Source organism: Melampsora larici-populina (assembly GCF_000204055.1).
Source record: "Melampsora larici-populina 98AG31 unplaced genomic scaffold MELLAscaffold_78, whole genome shotgun sequence".
NCBI classification, from domain to species: domain Eukaryota; kingdom Fungi; phylum Basidiomycota; class Pucciniomycetes; order Pucciniales; family Melampsoraceae; genus Melampsora; species Melampsora laricis-populina.
The window spans coordinates 317,048-340,044 of NW_006768842.1; the positions used below are offsets into that span (position 1 = coordinate 317,048).

A 22,997-nucleotide genomic window follows, 5' to 3' on the forward strand; every position below is an offset into this window, starting at 1 on the left:
TTCTGAGTTTGTTACAAGAACTGCCGTTGCTTGATTTATAAGTCAGTCAGAGAGTCTTGAAGATTATTCCACATACAAATGATGAGATTCTATTGATTGTGACCACATACATTAGAATTGAATGATTGTTGAGAGCTTCAAGATAAAAAGAAGACCCAGAAGAATAATGGAAAACAACACAAATTCATTCTGCAGACTCATTTTTGAAGCCAAGAAACTTTTTGGGAATTCCTTTATGTGAAATCTCACATTTCAGATTATGTACTGCACGACAGTTATAGCCAGTTTGTATGCCACAGTTTGAGCAATAGTAATCATACTTTGCCACGATGGCTTGACAGTCTAAACCCCATGTATGATCACAATCACAAGTGATTGGGTGTCCACAGTCCTGATTGTATTTGCCAAGGATTGTGATTTGGTTTGTACAACCAGGGCAAGTTGGGAGATTATGATCAACTAAATTGATGTCTTTTCCTAAATTTTCACTTGAGAAATGGACCAGAGAAAGAAAGATTAAGGCTCCTAAAGTTGTGTATTTGTTGAGAATCATACCTGAATATGTTTACTTATGATGATTCAGTATGTATACCAAAGCAGATTGATTATTTGGGATTGGAAGGATAATCTAGACTTACTAAAGATGTGGTTTTCTATGACTGGGTTAGATTGGTTTCTTCAAATTTATCAACTATATCTTTTGATTGAAATATTCATGTGATGATCAGATTCTGGGAAAAGACCTGCAAAAAATCAGAGTTTCAGTGTATATGCAGATCAGGTTAGAAGTATGTAGCTAGAAAAATTTTCAAGTTGGCTTTCTATTTGTGTAATACAATAGGAGACATTGATGATTCTTGAACTTCACTAACCTGGTATGAACACTTGAAAATCTTGATTAAATGATTTCTAGACTTTGATGCCAACTGTTTGGAACTTGATGGTATGAATTGGGTATTTATGCTCATGCCATGAAAGATAAACTGGTGTGTTGCATGTTTTGGGTGCCTTTCAAGATGAGCAGTTTCACTCATGTCTGGTTACATAATCAGGAGTGGTCAATCAACAGACTCTATCATGTGTGGTTTGGTTTGATGCATAATTATAGCCCTTGAACACTTGCTTATGTGCCTGAGGATGAGTATCTTTAACTTTGTATCCCAGAGCCTGGTCTAGTGCTGCATGTTTCTGTGATGATTGGTTGAACTCATGACTCCTTACATGCCTGGGGGACCTTCAAAAGGAGCTATGGTGTGTCACCAGGGAAACCGTTGAAGCCGTGTATGTAGCAAGAACCCAGGAAAACTTCTGTCACAGCCCTCAGCTATCAGTGACTGGAAGACCAGAGACTACCATGGCTTTGGAATCTTCTCAACATATTGTCATAATAATCTCACCATAATATCACTGTGAGAGTGATATGACCCAAGACTTACAGATACTTAACATCCTTATGTGTACTTAGCCATCTTTTTACTAACCCTGGACTTGTGGCATAGAGGATTGAGTCTTCACTTAGCAATCTAACTACTTCACCAGAAGACCCTCCTCTCTTTCTTGCATCTTGACTCATTAAACCGAGTGCTATCAGGGGGTCATTGGCCTGTCATACCACCAAAATTCCAACAACATCATATGACATCATAAATCTGTACACACCTGCTCCTGTATTCACAGATCAAGTATATACAGTTCATCAACCTTCATGACATGAATTGGATGAGGGATGAGTTCTCAAGTTTTGAAGAAACAATCACAGACCAATAAAGCTATTTTTTTACCATAAGGAAGGATTAAATGTTGAATCTCTTATGAAGACTCAGATGTACATATAAAGTAGACTTAATATTCAATTTTCCCACATGTTTCTCCACATTTTTGTTCTTGCATTATCTGTGTATGAAGGTGTGATTCTATATGTATTCACAAAACTGTATATGTATAAATCAATACATATGGTTTTTGTAGCTTTTTGAAATTAGGGAATGGTATGACCAAACATGCATATGGCCAAACTTATTATCAAAGTGTATTTTCTCATCCAAATATATAACCCTCAGTGAGCTGGAAGTCTTTGGACTTGAGCTTATAGCATACATTAATTTGTATGATGTTCCTACAATATAAGGGAATTTATCTGATCTTAAGACTACAAGAATAGTAAGAGAAGCTAAAGGTGATGTAGAAAACCTATCAGATACCTTTGACCACCTTCTAGGTTATAATAAGGTTGGATGATTGTCAATGATCTTCATAGAAGGTGATCTGTATCCCTCTTAGTGGAGCTGTTTTCTATTTATCATAAGTGTTGGAGTGATTATGTGTGCTAATGTTCCTCAACCATCTCACACCTCATATGATGTATGACCTCATCCTTCTCTTTCTTGTATGTATTCATGAAATCTCACTTGGCACTATGATCCTCATCTCTTCATGATGAAGCCTTAGGTTACAGGTATGTACAGACCATCCTCATATAAACTTTGAGTTTCTTCTTGCTGCTCATGAACATCATGAACTGTTTGGATTGAAGTTTTCATTGTTTTACAAATAGAATTTCTTGTTGGATTTGGTCTTGTTGAAAATGTCTTTTAGTATAACTCAATTCTGATCATCACATCAAGAACTTGTATCCATGATTGATGTTTTGATTCAAGAATGTGAATGTTATGAACTGGTTCTATTTCACTTGAGTGACATATTCACATTACATGTCACAAGCTCGAGAACCATCTTATAGTTGTAGATACATTGCCTGTACAGATTTTCCCTCATCCGACAATCCACATAGGAAGACTGGTAATAGATACAAATCCTCACCAGAACTCCCTTGACCCTCGTCGCCGAAAACCCCCAAGTCTGTCCATAACATATTGTCGGATCTATAGACGAGACTCAAGGACTATAGATAGATCACCAAGAAGAAACAAGTAGAATTGACTTAAATCGAAAGAAAACCGAACCTCAAGATTCAGAATACTAGCGAATCTCGACCTCATTAGAAAACCTTATCTAGATCTCAGAAATTCAAAGTTGAAAAGACCCAAGAAACTATTCGAAATCGAAAACCTTATTAACTAATCTGCATACGCTGAAACCGAATCCACCAGAACCTTATCTTACTTACTAAAAACTCTGTCGATCCCGACTGTGATCCCTGGACTAGCAAACGCAACCACGTCTCCATCTTACCGTGCTCCTTTAGAGGAGGAGGACTCTGATAGTGAAACTCCGATCCCTTTTCTCGACGCCGATTCTAGCCTTACCGGTAGCGAGATCGATATGTCTGACACCAACATGACCTCTCTCGAAGACATACAACGCAAGCTTGCGGAGCTTTCCACCTCATTGGCTGAAGAACGCCTGATGCGAGGACAAGCTGAAGCCAGATACCAGCAGTCCGAAGCTCGTTTAGCGGCGTTGGAATCCCGAGGCCCATCTGCACCTGCTGCAGCCACTCAACCACCCACTGCGCCACAGCCACCACCAGCTGAACCGGTCCTGAAGGGCCCCAAAGTCTCGACGCCCGATAAATTCAACGGCGCTCGAGGCGAACCCGCAGAGATCTTTGCGAGTCAAGTCCAGCTCTATATGCTGGCACACCCCTACCTCTTCCCCGACGACCGAAGTAAGGTGGTTTTCTCGCTGTCTTACCTCACGGGAGCAGCCAGAAGTTGGGCGCAACCCTTGACAAAGGAGTTATTTGACCCCGCTACCGCCCACCTCGTAACCTTTGAACACTTCATTACAAATTTTAAAGCTATGTATTTCGATACTGAGAAGAAATCGAAGGCGGAACGCGCGCTGCGAAACTTATCGCAGAAGACCACCGTGGCCGCGTATACCCATGAATTTAACATTCACGCAACTTCTACTGGCTGGGAAACTCCGACGCTCATTAGTCAATACGAGCAAGGTTTGAAAAAGGAGATTAGAGTGGCAATGGTTATGACGCAAGAGGATTTCACGTCAATTGAACAAATCACTAATTTAGCTATCAAGATAGACAGTAAATTACACGGCGCGACCAACCCAACCTTCCATACGCCAAGCACGAGTGCAGGAATCTCAGACCCCAATGCCATGGATTTATCAGCCGCCTACGTTAGATTGTCCGAAGAGGAACGAGCACGACGTATGCAAGCGGGTTTATGCTTCCGCTGCAATGGCCAGGGTCACATCTCCAGCGCATGTCCCGATCGTAGAGCTAGTAGGAAAGGGAAGGGTCGAGGTGGTTATCAATCAAAAATAGCTGGATTGGAAATTAAAGTCGCAGAGTTGAGTAATCAGAGGGTGAATCATACCAGTAGTTTAGAAGGAGTAGGACGAGCTGAAACTTCAAAAAATGGAGAAGCTCAGGATTGAAGGTTGTGCCCATCCTGAGCCACCTGGAGAATTTGTCATCAATTAATGTGGGATCTAGTAGAATGAACTTGTGCAATACAAACGACCCGCGCATTTTTTTACACACCACATTATCCATGTCCCAAATTCCCCGAGCCACACCGTCCCAAACATTTCCCGCTACGTTCCTCATTGATTCAGGTGCTACGCACGATGTGCTCAGTGAATCATTTGCCTACCACGCTGGCTTGATAGCCGGTGCTGATCGACATGACCAATTGATCACTGGATTCGACGGCTCTGAGAGCCGATCTTCCTTCAAGACCCACCTTTTTATCAAATCCGACCCATTACCGACCCCATTCATCATTACAAGACTCAAAGACTCGTACAACGGCATACTTGGCATGCCATGGATCAAGAAAAACTTTCACCTGATTGACTGGAGTAAAAGTATGGTACACCCAGCCGAGACTCACGTTGCAACCACTTCATTGGTTTCGTATTGGCCAAAAACACCCTTATCTGGCCACTCGTTGGACCCCATGAGGGACGCTAGGCACAATTACGAGGGGATGTGTGTCAATTCTGACACGTTAGCATCCCCGCAATGTGAGTTCGAGAGTCCAGTTAATCCTAATCACCTTGAAACAGATGACAACCCTCTATCTCCCGATAGTTCCCCCCTTATCACGATTACACCCACCACGAACAACGAAAACCACGAACACATCACGACACAAGACCCGGATACGAGCATTGCGGCCGTAGTGAATACGGCCTCGTCCGTCCCGCCACAGAACCCCGACGATCCCAAGGAGGAGCCTCAGGGGCACGCAAGGAACAGTGACGAGGGGGCTAATGTCTTTTTAGATATATCAACGCCCCCGCAATGTGAGTTTATTACTGATTCCAACCCATGTTCAACCCGAACAGCTGGCAAGCCTGTTTCTCCCTTGAATAACACATCAATCCAGGTCACAGCAGCCAAGACGTCCTGGTCAACCTCAGCACGACTCGCCGCCGACAAAAAGAAACTCGAACCCGTCAAAGCTCTAGAGGAAATTGTCCCGTCTAGGTATCATAGGCACTTACACATGTTTAGGAAGTCCAATGCCCAACGCCTACCCCCGAGACGCCGCTACGACTTTCGTGTCGAACTGATACCAGGAGCTCAACCGCAGGCTAGCAGGATAATTCCATTATCACCAGCCGAGGACGCTGCTTTGGAGGAATTGGTGAATTCAGGCTTAGCCAACGGGACTATCCGTCGAACCACTTCGCCATGGGCTGCCCCTGTGTTATTCACAGGGAAGAAGGACGGCAATCTGCGCCCTTGTTTTGATTACCGTAAGCTCAACGCCCTAACCGTCAAGAACAAATACCCACTACCGTTGACTATGGACTTAGTCGACAGTTTGCTGGATGCCGAAGACTTTACCAAGCTTGATATGCGCAATGCGTACGGTAATCTTCGAGTAGCAGAGGGTGATGAGGATAAACTGGCCTTTATATGCAAACAAGGCCAGTTTGCACCTCTGACTATGCCTTTTGGGCCAACAGGCGCCCCTGGTTATTTCCAATACTTTATTCAAGATATCTTATTGGGACGTATAGGTAAAGACACCGCGGCCTTCTTGGATGACATTATGATTTATACAAAGCCTAAAGTAGATCACGAAGGCGCTGTTGATGGCGTACTTGACGTCCTATCCAAGCATACACTCTGGCTGAAACCCGAAAAATGCGAGTTCTCGAAGAAGGAAATTGAATACCTTGGCCTTATTATCTCTAAGAATAAAATCAGAATGGACCCGACGAAAGTGAAAGCCGTCAAAGAATGGCCAGCACCCCAATCAGTATCTGAACTCCAACGCTTCATTGGATTCGCCAATTTTTACCGACGTTTCATCGACCAATTTTCAAGAACCACAAGACCACTTCATAATCTGACCAAGCTCAACGCGCACTATGTCTGGGATGAAAAATGCGAAAAAGCCTTTGAGAGCCTGAAGACCTCCTTCACCACCGCACCCGTACTGAAGATAGCCGATCCATACAAGCCGTTTACTCTGGAATGTGACTGCTCCGATTTTGCATTAGGAGCAGTGCTATCACAACGCAGCGAGGACGATGGAGAACTCCACCCAGTAGCTTACCTGTCCAGATCACTAGTCCAAGCTGAAAGGAACTACGAGATCTTTGATAAGGAACTACTGGCGATTGTCGCGTCTTTCAAAGAGTGGCGCCACTACCTGGAGGGAAACCCCAACCGCCTAGATGTGATAGTCTACACGGACCATCGTAACCTGGAGTCTTTCATGACAACCAAGCAGCTTACCCGCAGACAGGCTTGATGGGCGGAGACACTGGGCTGTTTCGATTTCGTGATTAAATTCCGACCCGGCAGTAAAGCTACCAAACCAGATGCCTTATCTAGAAGACCGGACCTGGCGCCTACTAACGAGGAAAAATTGACCTTTGGCCAGTTGTTAAGACCCGAAAACATCGGCCCAGACACGTTCCCGGTCGAGCTTGCTAGCGTAGAGGGGTTCTTCGAAGATGAAGTGGTTGCACTCGACAATTCTGAGCACTGGTTTGAGGTGGATGTATTGGGCATCGCTGAAACTGACACTAAGGCACCGGACATTCCTACGGATGATCAAATTATACAACGAATCAGAGACGCAAGCAAAGAGTGTGACAGGATAGGGGAACTGATGAACGCAACCTTGAACCCGATATCAGCCAAGACGAAAGCAGCTTTGAAGCATTACAAAGTACAAGATGGTATCCTCTACAACCAAGGTAGAATAGAGGTACCTGACGTCGACGACATCAAATACTCAATACTAAGAAGCAGACACGACTCATTGCTTGCGGGCCACCCAGGTCGAGCAAAGACTCTCGGATTGGTCAGGAGAAGCTTCATCTGGCCATCTCAGAAAGCGTACGTCAACAGGTACGTGGACGGTTGTGACTCTTGTCTAAGGGTTAAATCAACCACACAGAAACCCTTTGGGACTCTGGAGCCATTACCGATACCGGCTGGCCCGTGGACGGATATCTCATATGACCTTATCACCGGCCTCCCTGCATCAAACGGCTACGACAGCATATTAACCGTGGTGGATAGATTAACGAAAATGAGTCATTTCATTGCTTGTACTGAATCAATGTCGGCTGAAGACCTAGCAGATCTCATGATGAAGAACGTATGGAAGCTTCATGGAACTCCCAAGACGATAATCTCAGATAGGGGTAGTATTTTCATTTCACAGATCACGGAAGAAATTGACAAACGCCTAGGTATACGCCTTCACCCGTCAACCGCTTTCCACCCACGTACAGACGGTCAAAGCGAGATTGTCAATAAAGTAATCGAACAATATTTACGACATTTCATTAAATATCGACAAGACGATTGGGAAAGTCTACTGCCCACAGCTGAGTTCTCGTATAACAACAAAGACCATGAATCCACGGGCATTTCACCGTTTAAAGCTAACTATGGATTTAACCCATCATTCAACAAAGTACCATCAGCTGAACAGTGTGTGCCAGCAGTAGAGAAGAGGATGCAAACACTCGCCGAAGTGCAATCTGAATTAAATCAATGTTTAGAATTAACTCAAGAGAAGATGAAAGAACAATTTGACAAAAGAGTACAACAAACACCAAGATGGGAAGTAGGAGACCAAGTCTGGTTGAACGGACGAAACATTTCGACAACTAGGCCAAGCCCAAAATTAGAAAATAGATGGCTAGGTCCTTTCTTCATTATCCAAAAGATATCAAATTCTACTTATAAATTGAATCTCCCTCTTTCCATGAAAAGCGTCCATCCTGTATTTCATGTCTCTGTACTCAGGAAACATAACCCGGATACAATACATCAACGAAAACAACCCCCAGTCGAACCAATCATAATACAGGATGAAGAAGAATGGGAAGTCAACGAGATACTAGATTGTAGAAGAAGGTACAACAAGAAGGAATACTTTGTGAGTTGGAAAGGATTTGGCAAGGAAAACAATTCATGGGAACCCGAAATCAACCTCAAGAATAGTCAAGATTTAGTTAATGAGTTTAATTTAAAATATCCCGACGCAACAAATAAGTACAAAAGGAGAAGGCGGAAGAAGTGAGAGGGCTATGCTTTTTCCCACTGGGTTTTTTAACGCAGCCCGTGGAAAGAATGCAGAGCTTGCAAGAGGAAGCTTGGGCATTAAAGGGGGGATAATGTTATGAACTGGTTCTATTTCACTTGAGTGACATATTCACATTACATGTCACAAGCTCGAGAACCATCTTATAGTTGTAGATACATTGCCTGTACAGATTTTCCCTCATCCGACAATCCACATAGGAAGACTGGTAATAGATACAAATCCTCACCAGAACTCCCTTGACCCTCATCGCCGAAAACCCCCAAGTCTGTCCATAACAGTGAATCAGTCAATCAGTTTATATATGATCTCATTAATAAAACACCAAGATGTTTGAAAAATCCATTGAGATGTTTTGTGATCTGTTCTTTTACAAATTAATAATTGATGATCTTCCAATGTTTAAGAAATCGTTTGATGATTATGAATCGTACCAAAAAGAAAAGAATGGCAAAAGGTTCAGAAATTTGTGAATAAGAAAATCTTGAGAGAAAGATCAAATTTGATTTTAGAAATGATGATCATCCATTTGAATCAATTGAATATTGATCAAGAAGTATGGAGAGAAAAGACACACACACACGCAGCTTATGTTGATGGGGAACCTATATGGTGACTGAAGTTCAAAATCAAATTGAGCTTTGAGTTTTGATTTCATTCCTAGACTAGTTAAACAAACAAACAAACTAACTCAATCTCAGATTGAATAACTATCCATGAACTTCCCACGAATTACAAGAATTAAATCAAGACATCCAAATTATTGAATTTTACAGGAATACAAAACTTAAAGAAGATTGAAAAGAAAAGGAGGAAATTAAGGATTATTGTTTCGATTTTTTACGTGATAAAAGTTCTTCACGTTTTTGTTGAATTAATCTTTTTCTATCAGAGATTTGATTTTCGATTGAATCAGTTTGGCTTTGATTTACGGTTTGAAGGTTTGATCGTTTTTGTTGAGTTTCGATTTCACGTGATTTAAGTTGATCTTGTTGAACTTGACGTTCGATAGGATTAGATGATAAATTATAATGACTTATACCTAATTGTCTTTGTTCTGATTTCGGATTAAAGTAAGTTTCAATAGGTGAGTTTGGTTTGGTTGGTCGATTGGTTGGATCTAAGGTTGGAAATGATCTTTGAGGTCCATATTGAGCTCTACAGATCAAAATCCATCAAAAAAAATCTTATCAGTTCTTTTCCTTTTTTTGGGTTTGGTTTGAGTTGAGAGAATGGGATTGATTTTACTCGGCTTGGTTTAAGTGTTGAGCACTTTCGGTTTGGATGAAGTTCATGGTTCTTTGTGGATCTGATTTGATGCTTGGTAAGTCTTGGACTCTGATCAATGTAGTTCTTCCAAATTCGTCTTGACTTTCGATCCATTCTTCTTCTTCTTCTAATTTAACTTCTTCTTCTTCTTGATCTTCATTTGTATTAGAATTTAATTTACCTTTGAATGAAGTGATTGTTGGGATCAGATCGGGGTCTGAGATTAGAATCGGTTCGGTTGATTGGGTTTCTAATCTTTTAGCATCTATATCTAAAGAACATGATTCTAATTGTTTTTCACTTAATCCTCCTGATTTACCTTGACTAATAAGATTCGAATGTTAAATAAGTGGTGATGATAGTTTGATTGAATAGGATACATATATAGATATACTTACTTACATGGTAGCTTCATAGATCAATGCTTTACGTGTTAATGCATCATTGACTAATTGGTCATGGATGGTAGGTGTGGTTGTTTTGTGTTTTGATATTTTGTATTTAGATTCGATTTCATCTTGTTTGATTCGATCTTCGATTCCATGGTTTGAGATGATTAGTTTTGATTTTGATTTTGATGGTTTTGTTGATTTGATGATAGTTGATGATTTCTTAAACCTTGATAGATTATATTCATCTTGATCTTCAGCTTTGGATGATTTGTTGGGTTTCTTGATCGATAGTTTTGATTTTGATGATTCGACTTCTCCTAAGAGACTTGTCATTGATGAAGCTGTTATTTCGATTTGGTTGGGCATCTTTGAATGGCTTGAATGGCTTGAATGGCTGGTTGGTTGATGTTGGTTGATGTTGGTTGGTTGGTGAGTTTGATTGAGAATGGTTTGGTCGACGGATTTGGTTGGAAAATTAAAAAAATTAAAAAATTAAATTCAAGTTTGACTTCAAATTTCAATTTCTCAACTTCAACTTTCAATCCTTCATCCATTTCAATTCAACTTCACTTCACATTCCACACATCAAACCATCTCAACTACCAACCAAACTCAAGTAAATCAAACCACATCAAACCCGAAACACATCTCATATCGAAATCAAAGTTGAATGAAACTAAACATCGAAATTGGAGCGAGTTATTGAACTCCAAGCAAAACCAAAAAACAACATTGAAAAAAAAATCAAGAAAAATGTCATTACTTCATTTGATTAGTTTCTTAGCTACTGTCTTGGCATTAGCATTCATTTTGATTTGTTTAGGTAAGTTTTAGATCATTATCTAGATTTGATTGACAAGAATTTTGAGTTGATTTTGGATTTTCTTTTTTTTTTTGGTGGTTGAATAGCTAGTGGACTTTTATATGTTGCTGAAATTATTGAAGAACATTCTCAAGCTGCTAAAAGAATTGGTCAACAAATCACTCATGTTAGTAAACCCAATCATTCTCAATAGAAGTCCTTTAAACTTATCCCAACAATCCATACTAATATCTTTTCCTAAATGGTTTTTTTTTGATTCGCTTAGGGAGTGATCTTATTACATATTGGAATTTATTTTTCAGATGGATTACCATTCCATTTAACGATCTTAGGAATCTTTTCACACTTGATCTATTTGACTAACTTTTCCAAATCTTGGCCTATGATCTCATTAAATTCCATCTCATTTCTTTCGAGTTGTTGTTTAGTGATCTTAGATCATTTTGCTTGGTTTTTTTATTTTACTGATCGTACTTCATCTCATCATCCTTATCATTCAAAGGTTTATAGACATTTAGATTCGACTGCTTTGACGTTTTTAGATGTTACTACTTTTGTGGGTTTGGGTTTCTTTCTTTTTTTTCCCTGATTCGGTTTTGGAAACTTATGCTCGCTTTTTTTTTTCGAAATCACAGTTTGCGATATGTGTTTGGATGGTACCTTTTTATTTATTCTTAAGTCTAAGTGCAAATGATAATGTATTACCATCAAGAAATGGTAATGTTTTCAAGTCGAATTCACAAGTCTTTTTCATTGAACACTTTTCTGATTTGATGATTTTTCCTTTTTATAATAGATTCAGATCAACCTATAATGATTTCAGCACAACCTCCAACCCCAAGTCTAACCAACCAAGCATTAATTTATGATCCAGTTCAATTCAATTCACTTTCAACTCCTTTAATCCTACCTTCACTTAAATCCAATTCATTATTAAAAGGTTTATTACAATCATGTTTACCGAATCTAAAAAGAACCATCTCAATCCAATCAGGTCGAACTAGTTCGAATCCGAACCAAGGTTTAATCGCTTCACCTTCACTCACCAACGTTTCTTCATCACCCTCAAGCACTCCTTGGTTAAACTCTCAATTCTTTCCGACCCCTCCTTCTGCCAATGCCAAGACACCTCCAGCTTCACCTCCAGCTTCAGTACCGCTTTCGTTGGATTTGTTGAAGGCTGGCAAAAGGTTAAGTTCGAATCAAGTTTTAAGGGAACGAACTTGTTTGACACCTACTAGTGCTACTATCAATACGAATACGAATACGAATACGAATCTCTTGGTTTCTTTTTCACCTACTTCGAATTCTACTACCACTACTAGAAATACGTCACCTACTTCTTCTCCGGTTTCTAGGTTTCATAGAAATCAATCTTTTTCAAGTGTGACTTCTTGAAATACATTTTTGCTTTCAGATTTGAATTTGGTTTTTTGGTTTTTGACTTTTATGTTTTTTGGTTTTGGTTTTCTGGTGATGAACTTGTTGTTTTCCTTTCTTTTGCATATGTCGTTTCTCTCTTTTTTTTTGCTTTTGCTTTTGCTTTTTTTCTCTCTTTGTACCTTTTTTCTTTTGACCTTTTCATTCCTTTTATTATTTTTTACAAAATTTGTTTGTAGAATTTCTTTAATTTTTTTTTTTTTTTTTGATTTTGAAAGAATGGAAATTCAAAGAAAACCAAAAAAAAAAAAATCACAAGATATATATGTAGATGTGTGTGTGTGTGGGTTAAGATTTATTTCAAAACCATCATTGAAGGTTGTTTTAAGTTTCTTTTTAGTGGACTTTTGACCTTTTTTTTTTCTCTTTGTATTGAGTTTTGTGTAAGAGAACCTTCTTTTCATATATTTGATTTTTGGTTTTTTGGTTTTGGGTTGTATATGTAGTAAGAGTTTTTTGGAATTGGATCATGAGTGTTATGGGTTTTGAGTTTTTCAAATTAAATGAAATGAAAACTTTAAAAAAATGTCTAAAGATGATGTGCAAAAAATGCGTCAAGATTTTGAATTGAATTGAACAAAAGTATGTTATCTCATGTTATACAGTCATTCCTTTTTATGGTTGCTTCACTTATAGCTATTTCATTATATGTTACAGAAAAACAATAATCAGGTTTTTGACTACCTTCAAAGGTTGGTTACCACTGAAAATCAAAAAAGAAAAAATCTTTGCTGAGGTTTAAGTCCAGTGAAAAACCAAAATTCAAACTTTTTCCATTTTTTCTTGATCTCTAACATATTTTTAGATCCTATGACTTCTCCTGATATGAATAATCCACAGATTGTGTTGGATTGGTGGAATCTAAGTACTTAATAATGGCTTTTATATGGATCATCTTCTATGTATTTTACTTATCATCACTTCTCTGTAGATCAATGCTGGTAATTATCCAGTATCATCACTTCCTGCTTAGGATCAACTAGCAACACCAGCAGCTTCTGGTGCCCCCAAGAGATGTTTCTCCATGGCCGGTTGAGTTTGTACAGCTTGAATGGGGAGGAATGGCTCCTTGAATGATTGAGATGAATGTCAGTGGTCAAAATTGGGTGAACAGAGGTATACCTTTGAGTGGGAATTTTGGTGAAGTTGGCAAGGTACTTGAATTTGGGAAGAAAGCAATTGAAAAAAAATCTACAAGTTCAACATTTTGGGAACAAAACCACTTGATCTTCATATCTATTTCAAGACCTTTCACCAAACAATTCTGGTTGAAATCAATATATTTCTTACATTAAGATTATTTTTTTTGGAAGGAAGTTTAAGATAATTTAGATGAGGATTTTTTTTGATTCCATTGAAGTTCTTGATATTCAAGAGTGACTTTTCTGTAAGTTGTCTTCAAGGTGTGAAAACCCATTGAAAGTGTATAGATAAATATTGAACACTTCAGACTTGATGAGTCAAACACACTGAAACAGATGATAAAATCCATTGGATTTAGATCTTCAGTTGATAAAGTGGTGGTAGACCCAATGATACAAGAGTTGAGTGTAAATATGATTTCATGGATTATGTTTTCTTATCTCCATGTCAAACAAGAATCTCACTCTGTGGAAATGAATCAGAAGATGCTCTAACAGTGAGGAATCTTGGAATGATATTTTCCAAAAGGTCCTTCATAGAATTTTGGATTTATTATGTAGATTTATTGAAGACATTTCGCTTACTGACTTTGATTTACTTACAAAATCTACAAGCTCTGATAAGCTTATCATCTACCAGATTTACATTCCCTCTCAAAGAGGTGTTTAGGGCTTATACCCGGACTTTGGCCTGAGATCAGCATGATTATCAAGCAATTTTGCTCAAGGTCCATTCTTAAATTCAGCATGGCTATGCATTGGAGACACACTTGTGCCACTTTTAGCACCACTTTACAGTGACAAGTTTGAGCTGGTGAGTTCTTGTACATCTAAGTCATACTCAGTGTGCATGCCAACATGCATGGTGAACCGGTCAAAATCACTTGCTATTGGAATCCAATTCCTTCACAATCTAGAAGTGCTGACAGGCTAAAAATAGTACAAGGAGAAGAAGAAGAGATTGAAGAAGCCCTGTTGAATTTATTACAAGCTTTTACAAGTTTAGAGCCCTCAAATTTCTTGAAAAATCCTGCTGGTCTCAGGCCAAGTTTGAGGTGTAAGCCGTAAGCCCCTCTTCGACAGCGGACGTGGCTGCATTGGAAGAGAGGCTTAGTTAAGCTTACCACCATGTGGATGGCCAACATAAATTGACTATTACCAGGATCCAAGATGAGATTGACAACCTAAAAATCAGAGTGTAATTGAAACCTATCAATCAGGAAGAGTTTGAAATTGTGTTCATACTATTCCATAGGATGCTACAAGATTTTGGATTATTCATGGATCTTGTTTTGGAAGCTGTGTGCAAGTGGAACATCCTACAAGAAAAGAACCTATTTTCAGTTAAGCATGCTTTTGATGAATGAGAAGATCTCACTGACTTATAGGATCTATATAACCGGGAGTATAGGCGCAAGCATAAGTATCCTTTTTGTCGGTGTAACAATCTGAATACACGTGCAAAATGAATCTTCAATAAAAGACTTTATGAGGAACAAGGTCTTCAAGACTCAAGATACTAACTATAATTGTTCTTATCCTTAACATATTGATATTGCTCGCAATGTTGAATCGTCAAGGCGGGATCCAATGACCCATTGGATTTAATGAGCTGACATTTAGTCATCACAATGTATGTTGGGGTCTCTTCTGAAACTAAAATACATAGAACGGATACCCGCTGATCAGCTTCACATTTATGGTTTATATCAAAGATAATAAAGATTTACTCAAATTCACTGTAACAATCATCCAATTCACATTTGTATCTGAGTGTGTTAGGATATCCCGCCTCGCACACTTTGATTATCAGCGACACAGGCACACGTCAGATTAGGATGCAGATTGTCAAGGGAATGAATTCACGCACCTGCTTTCCCATCTGTGTCTAATGCATATCCTACGTTACAATAATAGTCGGCGGCCTTCATGGCACGAATCCACAGGGAACAGAGTAGAAAACAAGTCTTTGGATAGACGTGTAGCATCTTTGTTCCAGTAAAACAGTGCGATAGATGTCAATTGAGGTATTGCGAGTTGTAAGCGGATGAAATGAGGAAAAATTGAGCGAGAGAGGGTGATCAGGATGGAAGTATATATATATCAGATAGACAAAGGTTCAGGAATAGGCTCAAGTGTGTTTCCGGTGCCTGCAGCGCCATGAGAGTGCTTGTCTTTTTCAGTCTTTTTCGTACGATGTTTTGGTCGGGTATAGACTTTATGGAGGTAGCATGGGCCGGGAGAACCATTTGCTCTCGATGGCTTCGTTGCAAGGTCGGCAGTCGTTCCCCCGGGTACAGTGTTGCATTTGATCGACTGAAGTTGACAATGATACCTAAGGAATTAGGATGAAGATGAATGAAGGTTCACTCTGAGTCTAGATTATTTGATAGAAGAAATCGGTAAGACCCGTGTCCTAGCATGTCCTGAACCAATTGCATACACGTCATCGGAAGAGAACGCATTCAATCTCAGGTGTTCCATCCGCTGATCGACCGGACCCTTAGGGAGTCGGATAAATACATGTTTAAAAATGCTGAATTATTTCACGTTCTTCGTCTTGGAAATCTTTAGGCGAGGCGGACGCGGTGAGGGGGCTTTGTTAAGCTAAACATACCTACAATTTTTCTTTCTTCCTCTAATCTCATCGTGGGATCTTGGTCCAGTAATGGGGTTTCTGCCGCATACTACTCGAATATAATCAGATCATCTTTTAAACTACGAGAGCTTACTAGTATACTGATCGTCTCATTTTTACTATGTTCTTGAACAAAACGAGTCGACCCCCTAGTTTGAATAATTTACAAGGTGAAAAAAGACTGGAAAGAAATCATCACCTAATCTGGGTATCCAATCTTCATACAAAAAAGATGGAACCTGGCCGTATTTAGCTTCACAATGATGGATCATATCACTTGGTTCATCATGTTGATCCCCTCAGACGTGCGTTCCATCATCTTATGCTCCATAGAGTCAAGGCGCAGCCGCAGAATCTCGTCTTTCATCTTGGCACATTGTGTACGAAACTTGTGAATTTTTCTCCACCAGTTTGTCAATATATCCTAATATATCGGCCTGATAGTTTTTAAAGCTTTGACCTGTTTATATATATACCTCGAGCAAGGCCTCGCGTTCTTGTACACAAGCGTCAAAGTATGAAAAAGAGATATCCGGGAGGGTATATGAGTCTATATGTCGTCATAGAGTATGGCTTGGGGTTTCTAAGTGGTCAATTAGGACAGACATGAAGTGAGGCAAGTGAAGACATCTTCAAGAGAAGTCGAACACATGTTTGCAAATGGCAAAAAAGGAGTGGAGCCTTGAAGTCCCCCGATAATACTGATCATCCCCAGAATCCAGATGCTGCTTCAGCACGTTTGGAAAGGGCCTAACTAAACGACCCGTTTCATCCCCCAGCGCTTATGCACCGACTCCTAGATCACTTTTTTCAATACCCCACTTCTCACACCTACCCTTGCGTCGGATGCCATACCATGGTCAGATAGCAGTTCCGTCGGTTTCTCAATGAATTCCCCACAAACCATTTCTAGTTACAACCCCCAAGTCGTGAATCTTTGGGTTTTAGCTCACTCTGCCCCAAACCCTAGAGGAGCTTTTGCATTGTAAGTTTACAAGCCCGGCAGACTACGTTGATCTCACTTGGGTTCACATAGATACTTGAATTTTAGAAGCATGGACTACATGTAGGAAGACAAAAAAGATCAAAGCACAGGAAGATGGTCAAACAATGAGAATGAAACGGATTGTCTGAGATTCCAGGTTGTAAGATTAATGAAATAGTTGAACCCTGACTTCTTCCCTTGGAAAAGCTTATGCCTGCTTTTGAATTTCTTCGACAGTAAGAGTTTTCGAACTTTCTTTTACCCATACGTTTCGGAGTACTACTTTAAACTTCGCCTGCTGATGTCCCAAAGTCTTCAAAAGTCCAGCTTGTTGAGTACTGAGGGTAGCACCCTCTGAGCAGACTTTATACGATGAGGTCAGAGTTGGGACCCCGCGTTGTAAAGTTGTAGGTAAACCTAGTGCACGTAGATGAGGTTCCATCGCTCCAGGGGCTACAGAAGGATCGTCGTTGATTTCTTTGATCATCACTGGACCTGATAATTGAATGAGTTGGAAATCAATTCATTGTGATTTGCCTTTTAGATGCAAGAATGAAAACGGTATACCTGCTGGAAGCTCAACAGTCTCAGTGGCCACATTTCCTTTTCGAGCATAATCATCGCGAACGAAATCATCGAACCACTCAATCACCACTTTGGGATCTTCGTCTGTAAACAGTAGCCCGGTATCACCTTCGAGCAACTGAGGTTTGGCAGAGTAAATGAGTTAGCGACTCGAAACTTGTGTACTTCGACAATAGCATCTTCCGAAGAAATGGACAAAGATATGAAACTTACCCTTCCCAGTACACCTGTTCCGGGCATATGTTCATTTTCAGGCGTTGATCCTAATGCAAGTCTCATCACAGCATTGCGACCAAGGAAGATCCTGATAAGGAAATGTCATTAAATTGTCAGTTTAATTAGTTATTCATATGATTTTGGAGAGAATTGTTGTAAAATTGCTTACCTTGCAGGTTTCCAAGCTGATCGAATTTCTTGTAAATAAGTTGTACGAACGTGGTCTACTGTGAATAACCATGCGTATTTAAACTCGTCGGTAGCTGCCTTGAGATCGTCTATCAATTTACCCTTAGCTTCTTTTGTTTTCTTTGTAGTTTTGGTCAAATGGACTATCGTTGCTCTTTCTATGAACAAAAAAGGCAAAACGATTTTCAATCAGCATTGATGATCATCAGGATTCATGTTTGATTCAAGTTTTTCCTTTTACTTTGGAACTAACCTACTTGATTTAGGCATCTTGAAATAGTTTTGATGATAAGTTGTTGGAAGTCAAGTTTTAGGAATTGGGTCTTGGTTAAATTTGTCGAATGGTCAAATTGTGAAAAATGTTTGACTTGTATTGAAATTTAAATTTCACGGTCAAAGTGTGGGACCGTAACAGCTAGGTGACATGTGAGGAGCCTGATTGAATAGCCTTATACTGGAGGTTAGGCACATCTCATCTTTAGCATATGGTCACGCTCAAGATTGTGGGCCCCGGTCTAAGTTAAAAGTTAAGCCCCGGTCGCAAATTCAATGTCGAGGTATCTTGACCACAAGCTGAGTCTGGGTAGATCAGAAGGATTGCTGAGGCAGCTCTTGCAGCTCGAGCCCGACCTACTTAGATATGACAGACGATTTGGTGTTCGGGCTCAAGATTAGACTGGATTTGTTGCTTGCATGTTCGATTTCCAAGTGTTTGAGGAAATCTTTGTGTGTTCTCAACAGTCTTGGGGTGACTTGGACTCGGAGCGGCCTTTTCGAATGATCATCACAACTTCTCTTCGATTCGGATCATCAATGGTAAGTTGCAAAGAAGACAATAATTGATCACATTAAAACACTAAACACATATCCAACCGGGAAGCTCTTCCTGCAATTGGGGTCTCATCAGTAAGATTTGAGTTTTGGAGTGATCTTAGTCAACCAATTTCGCTTTTTTCTACAGTGGCAATCGCCGCCCAAAGCAAGCCAAAGACCGTGCTCAAAGCCATAGACATAAATGTCAACAAAGTCCTTGGTGGACAGAGAACAAAGCTGAACAAAGCCCAAGATTGCGCGCAGGTGGCGCGACTTCGTACCGTTGAAAATTCCACTACATGTATGTACAAAAGTAAGCCCAGTCTTGAAGTTTTTCTAGGTGAACAAGCCATATAAATATGTATGTAGATTCCAATGTGAACCCATGCGTCCAGCATAGGCTTCATTACTGACGTCTTTTCTTCGTCCAAATCTCACTTCATTTACACCGTCGCAAGTCGAAATATCATATTCATTTATCGCTTTTCGTCCTCTTTTGCTTTACCCACAATGCTCCATGTCTTCTTAAAGATAGCTTTTTTACTACTTTCCCTGGGGATTCACAGCTTAAATGCCAGGAAGCACCACCACTACGATGGCGAGTGTACCTCAGGGGTCACAATACCCGATGCCACCCAACCTAGCACTGCACGTGCGTATTTGATCTCATTTCTTTCTTCATTGCCTTATGCCGCCATGATAAGTTAAGACCAGAACTAATAAGAACTGTTTTGAAATCGAACACGCTGAAAGTATGCCGAGTTCACGGAGATACAGAAATTCGGTTGAGATGCGATTATTCAAATTGCCATTGGAAAGCATCTGACGGACGTAAATTACAAACCAATTCTCAGTAGCCTTCATATCTTCATCAAACTGATTATACGCGGGCATCTGTTTCGTCGATCTATTTTAGTTCACCAATGGGTTCCGTTGAAAGATTGTCGCCTAATGGGTGGATCAAACGATGGTTTCAGTCAACAACAATGTGCACAATATGATGCCCTGGGTGGAGCAAAGGGTGGTTATTGTCAGTATTCTTAGCCTTGAATCCGTCTATCTTGATAAAGTGTCTCAATCAAGATTGATCTTTCGCGTCTGAATGGACGATTTTTAGCTTGTACCAACCCCCGTGGCATAGGGTATATATGCGAATACTATCCTGCTGGTTCTGTGCCATTCATGAGTCAGTCGCATTTTGTCATCATTTAAAAAATAACTTCACTGAAGAGTATCTCTCCTTCCAGCATGCACCCATTGCACTGCATGGCGGTAGATCACACGAAGAACAAGACCTTCTCCCAGTAACCTAAGAATAGTCAAAAAAACCTTCTTTAAAAGTTGCGCGATAGATAGGGTTTCTCAGCCAAATACCAATGTCTTGATTGGCATTCAATTATTACATTATTAATTAGCTTACTATTATCTTGCTGACAATAATTTTACGTTTACATCCGCTTTGTAACTCATACCAAAATTTGTGCTTGTCATCACTACGCAAGAGCGCTATTGAATTCATAAGTAAGATCTTCTCACCATGACCTCCCCAAACACCAAACGGACATGGTGTTCTGTTGTGCCACTTGTTTGATTTTCATTCAATCGTGAAAATTTGGGATTCAGTGCATTGTAACGGAGCAAAAATATCACCCACCTTATCTGTCCGGACGTCTGTGATCGACGTGAGCACATCGCGGGTTTCACAAAAAAATCAAAAGTCTTTCATTTGGTCCAGACTGACTGAGTGCCGTTTCTCGCCATTCATAAGGTGTGCCTTTGACCTGTCAATACATTTATGGAATTGTGATGCAAGCTACCAGTCAAGTAGTCCATTTATTTATTTAGGAAACTCCGCCACTACATAGGCATAGCTTCCCTAACCTACATTAAAATCTTTTCTTTCATTTGTCTTGTTCTCTGCTGTGGCCGTTTTGAGGATACTATAGATTGATGTTCTAATGTGCACCACTGAGAAAGACAGAACAAATCCCATTGTCTAACCACTCCACATTTGAGATTGGGTTAGTGTACCTTGTCCTTTGCTTCTAACCAATCAATTTCCCTTTTCAAAGGAAAATGATTGAGGATCAGTGAGGTGCCCATAACCCTAACTCAATTAAGTCCCCTTCTGAGGCCTACCAAACAAAGATGAGAGCTTGTTTCACAGTGTCCACCAAAAACGCGCCCGACGTCCGGTGAGCTTGGAATTTCATCAGAAGTGTGTAATTTTTGTGCTTTCCAAAAGAACACGCCCGCGCTGCGCAGATGAAATTGAGCCACACAAGGCCGGTAAAACCTTTGTGTCTCATGACCTAAGACTACCGGTCAGAACGCGCAGCGCGGGCGCGGGCTGAGGTGCTCATAACTACTTGCACAGTATGCAGGGCCTTTCTTCGCCTTCAAAGAAAATTTGAACCCCAAACAAGGGGTCTGAAGTCATTCGGAAACTGGAAAGCCTCTTTCCTGAGTGGTGTCTCTCAAACTTTTGGATCACCATTCTTCTTCCGAGAAACCATATATGTATTTTTGAAACATATATGAAGATATGAATTTGGGTAACTCGTGAGCAATCGTGATTCGTGATGCCAGTAGCATCTAATCCAAAGAAAATGTAAACCATCCGTTTAGCGATTTGACCGATTGAATATTTTTCCATTTCACCGGCTTCAGTTAAACTAACTTGAAGCATATAAAGTGAATATAAAAAGCCAAGAAAACACCAAGCTCCTAATAACATTAAAAACACAAAATGACTCATCATCGATCTAAAAGATAAAATCAAAAGATCATCCAAAAGTGTAATGAAAGCTAGTCTAGGAAACACAAAGATAGCTAAACAAGATAAAACTTGATGAGACTGTTCAATTGACTAATAAGATTTCACATCACAATGAGATAAATAAAATAAACCAGAACTTCTTAAAGATAAATAAATCGAATAACCAATCCATTCCAAAGATTTGCTATAAAGACACACCAACCATGTTCTAAGATTGATCCAGTCTTATCTAATGTGACTCCCAAGGTAAAGATATTAAACCAAATCTCATATCCATTCATTCGATTCAATGCTCTAGTTTCCATTGTGGATACATATGAGATGATAAGAATACCATAATTCAAATAACCTAGAGCAGCTCTATTACGTGGAACTCCTAAACAATAATGATTGAGTAAAGGTGCATCTCTTGGATTGTAAAGTGAAACCGGTCAAAGTTTGTATCGATCAGAGACAATATCAAAGATAGCCGTTGAAGTATAAGTAATCTTTACAGTCCAAATTGCTTCCGTGAAATGTAAAGAAACATATTTGAATTAATAAAAGAAGATGAGGGTTGAGAGAAAGAGAAAGAGATGATTACCAATCACTCGTTCGCAAGCAGGACTTCAGATGAACTTTTTAGCTTCACTAACAATGGCCATCTCAAGTGCATTACATTGAGAAGTCAGAATCTTTTTAGTATCTTTAACACCCCAAACAGCTTCCATATTTTGAATCGCCTTGATTGGAGCACCTTGAAACATTTCAAATGCGGTAGCCAATACATTAGCCAATTTGAATAAACAATTTTCTTCTTCTTCTGGTGTTAGCATAGGAGGGACAGTTGAAGATTTCAATTGCTTGTATCAATGTCAAAGGTGTTGAGATTCTTTGATCAGATCAGATTCACTTCTACTGTTGAATTGGATCCTTCTGAAATGATGATGGAATTACTTTCTAAATTATCTTCCATTGCTAACTTAACAAAGTCCCTGTCATCTGCCAGACTTCGGAAGCAAGTTCTAGACAAACTTGCTTCTGAAGTCTGGCAGATGACAGGGACTTTGTTAAGTTAGCTTCCATTGGTTGTTGATGATTGATTTGAGATTGATCTATACTAGATAAGGATTCAATTGGATCCTTATTATCTTCCACTTTAATTGGAATTTCAGCATCTTTAGTATCAGATAAAGAAAGATTAGCAAGTCTTGGTAAGGTTTCTTCTGATCCA

The 22,997-nt window shown here is 39.7% G+C and overlaps 7 protein-coding genes across 7 annotated transcripts; 2 read left to right on the top strand and 5 right to left on the bottom strand.

Annotated features, from left to right (window-relative positions):
* Nucleotides 1-184: 184 nt before the first annotated feature.
* On the bottom strand, nt 185-553 carry MELLADRAFT_124530 (uncharacterized protein; the record flags this gene model as incomplete). The annotated part of the gene is made up of 1 exon (XM_007417792.1): nt 185-553. The coding sequence occupies one exon, from the start codon at nt 551-553 to the stop codon at nt 185-187; it is 369 nt and encodes a 122-aa protein (XP_007417854.1).
* Nucleotides 554-9,131: 8,578 nt separating this feature from the next.
* On the bottom strand, nt 9,132-9,849 carry MELLADRAFT_73501 (uncharacterized protein; the record flags this gene model as incomplete). The annotated part of the gene is made up of 2 exons (XM_007417766.1): nt 9,132-9,671; nt 9,762-9,849. 2 exons carry the CDS (start codon nt 9,806-9,808, stop codon nt 9,338-9,340), a joined length of 381 nt encoding a protein of 126 aa, XP_007417828.1.
* Nucleotides 9,850-10,927: 1,078 nt separating this feature from the next.
* Nucleotides 10,928-11,866, top strand: MELLADRAFT_40593 (uncharacterized protein; the record flags this gene model as incomplete). The annotated part of the gene is made up of 4 exons (XM_007417750.1): nt 10,928-10,997; nt 11,084-11,163; nt 11,263-11,553; nt 11,633-11,866. 4 exons carry the CDS (start codon nt 10,928-10,930, stop codon nt 11,864-11,866), a joined length of 675 nt encoding a protein of 224 aa, XP_007417812.1.
* Nucleotides 11,867-14,857: 2,991 nt separating this feature from the next.
* On the bottom strand, nt 14,858-15,567 carry MELLADRAFT_124131 (uncharacterized protein; the record flags this gene model as incomplete). The annotated part of the gene is made up of 5 exons (XM_007417791.1): nt 14,858-14,898; nt 14,962-15,027; nt 15,104-15,235; nt 15,320-15,379; nt 15,450-15,567. 5 exons carry the CDS (start codon nt 15,565-15,567, stop codon nt 14,858-14,860), a joined length of 417 nt encoding a protein of 138 aa, XP_007417853.1.
* Nucleotides 15,568-17,241: 1,674 nt separating this feature from the next.
* Nucleotides 17,242-18,511, bottom strand: MELLADRAFT_76009 (uncharacterized protein; the record flags this gene model as incomplete). Its single annotated transcript, XM_007417768.1, has 5 exons — nt 17,242-17,697; nt 17,770-17,905; nt 18,001-18,091; nt 18,173-18,350; nt 18,450-18,511. The coding sequence occupies 5 exons, from the start codon at nt 18,460-18,462 to the stop codon at nt 17,411-17,413; spliced, it is 705 nt and encodes a 234-aa protein (XP_007417830.1).
* A 1,004-nt stretch (nt 18,512-19,515) lies between these two features.
* MELLADRAFT_123571 (uncharacterized protein) lies at nt 19,516-20,281 on the top strand (the record flags this gene model as incomplete). The annotated part of the gene is made up of 5 exons (XM_007417790.1): nt 19,516-19,648; nt 19,759-19,836; nt 19,922-20,035; nt 20,123-20,191; nt 20,253-20,281. The coding sequence occupies 5 exons, from the start codon at nt 19,516-19,518 to the stop codon at nt 20,279-20,281; spliced, it is 423 nt and encodes a 140-aa protein (XP_007417852.1).
* Nucleotides 20,282-21,482: 1,201 nt separating this feature from the next.
* MELLADRAFT_95070 (uncharacterized protein) lies at nt 21,483-22,599 on the bottom strand (the record flags this gene model as incomplete). Its single annotated transcript, XM_007417779.1, has 5 exons — nt 21,483-21,506; nt 21,566-21,874; nt 21,949-22,192; nt 22,279-22,289; nt 22,420-22,599. 5 exons carry the CDS (start codon nt 22,597-22,599, stop codon nt 21,483-21,485), a joined length of 768 nt encoding a protein of 255 aa, XP_007417841.1.
* Nucleotides 22,600-22,997: the final 398 nt, after the last annotated feature.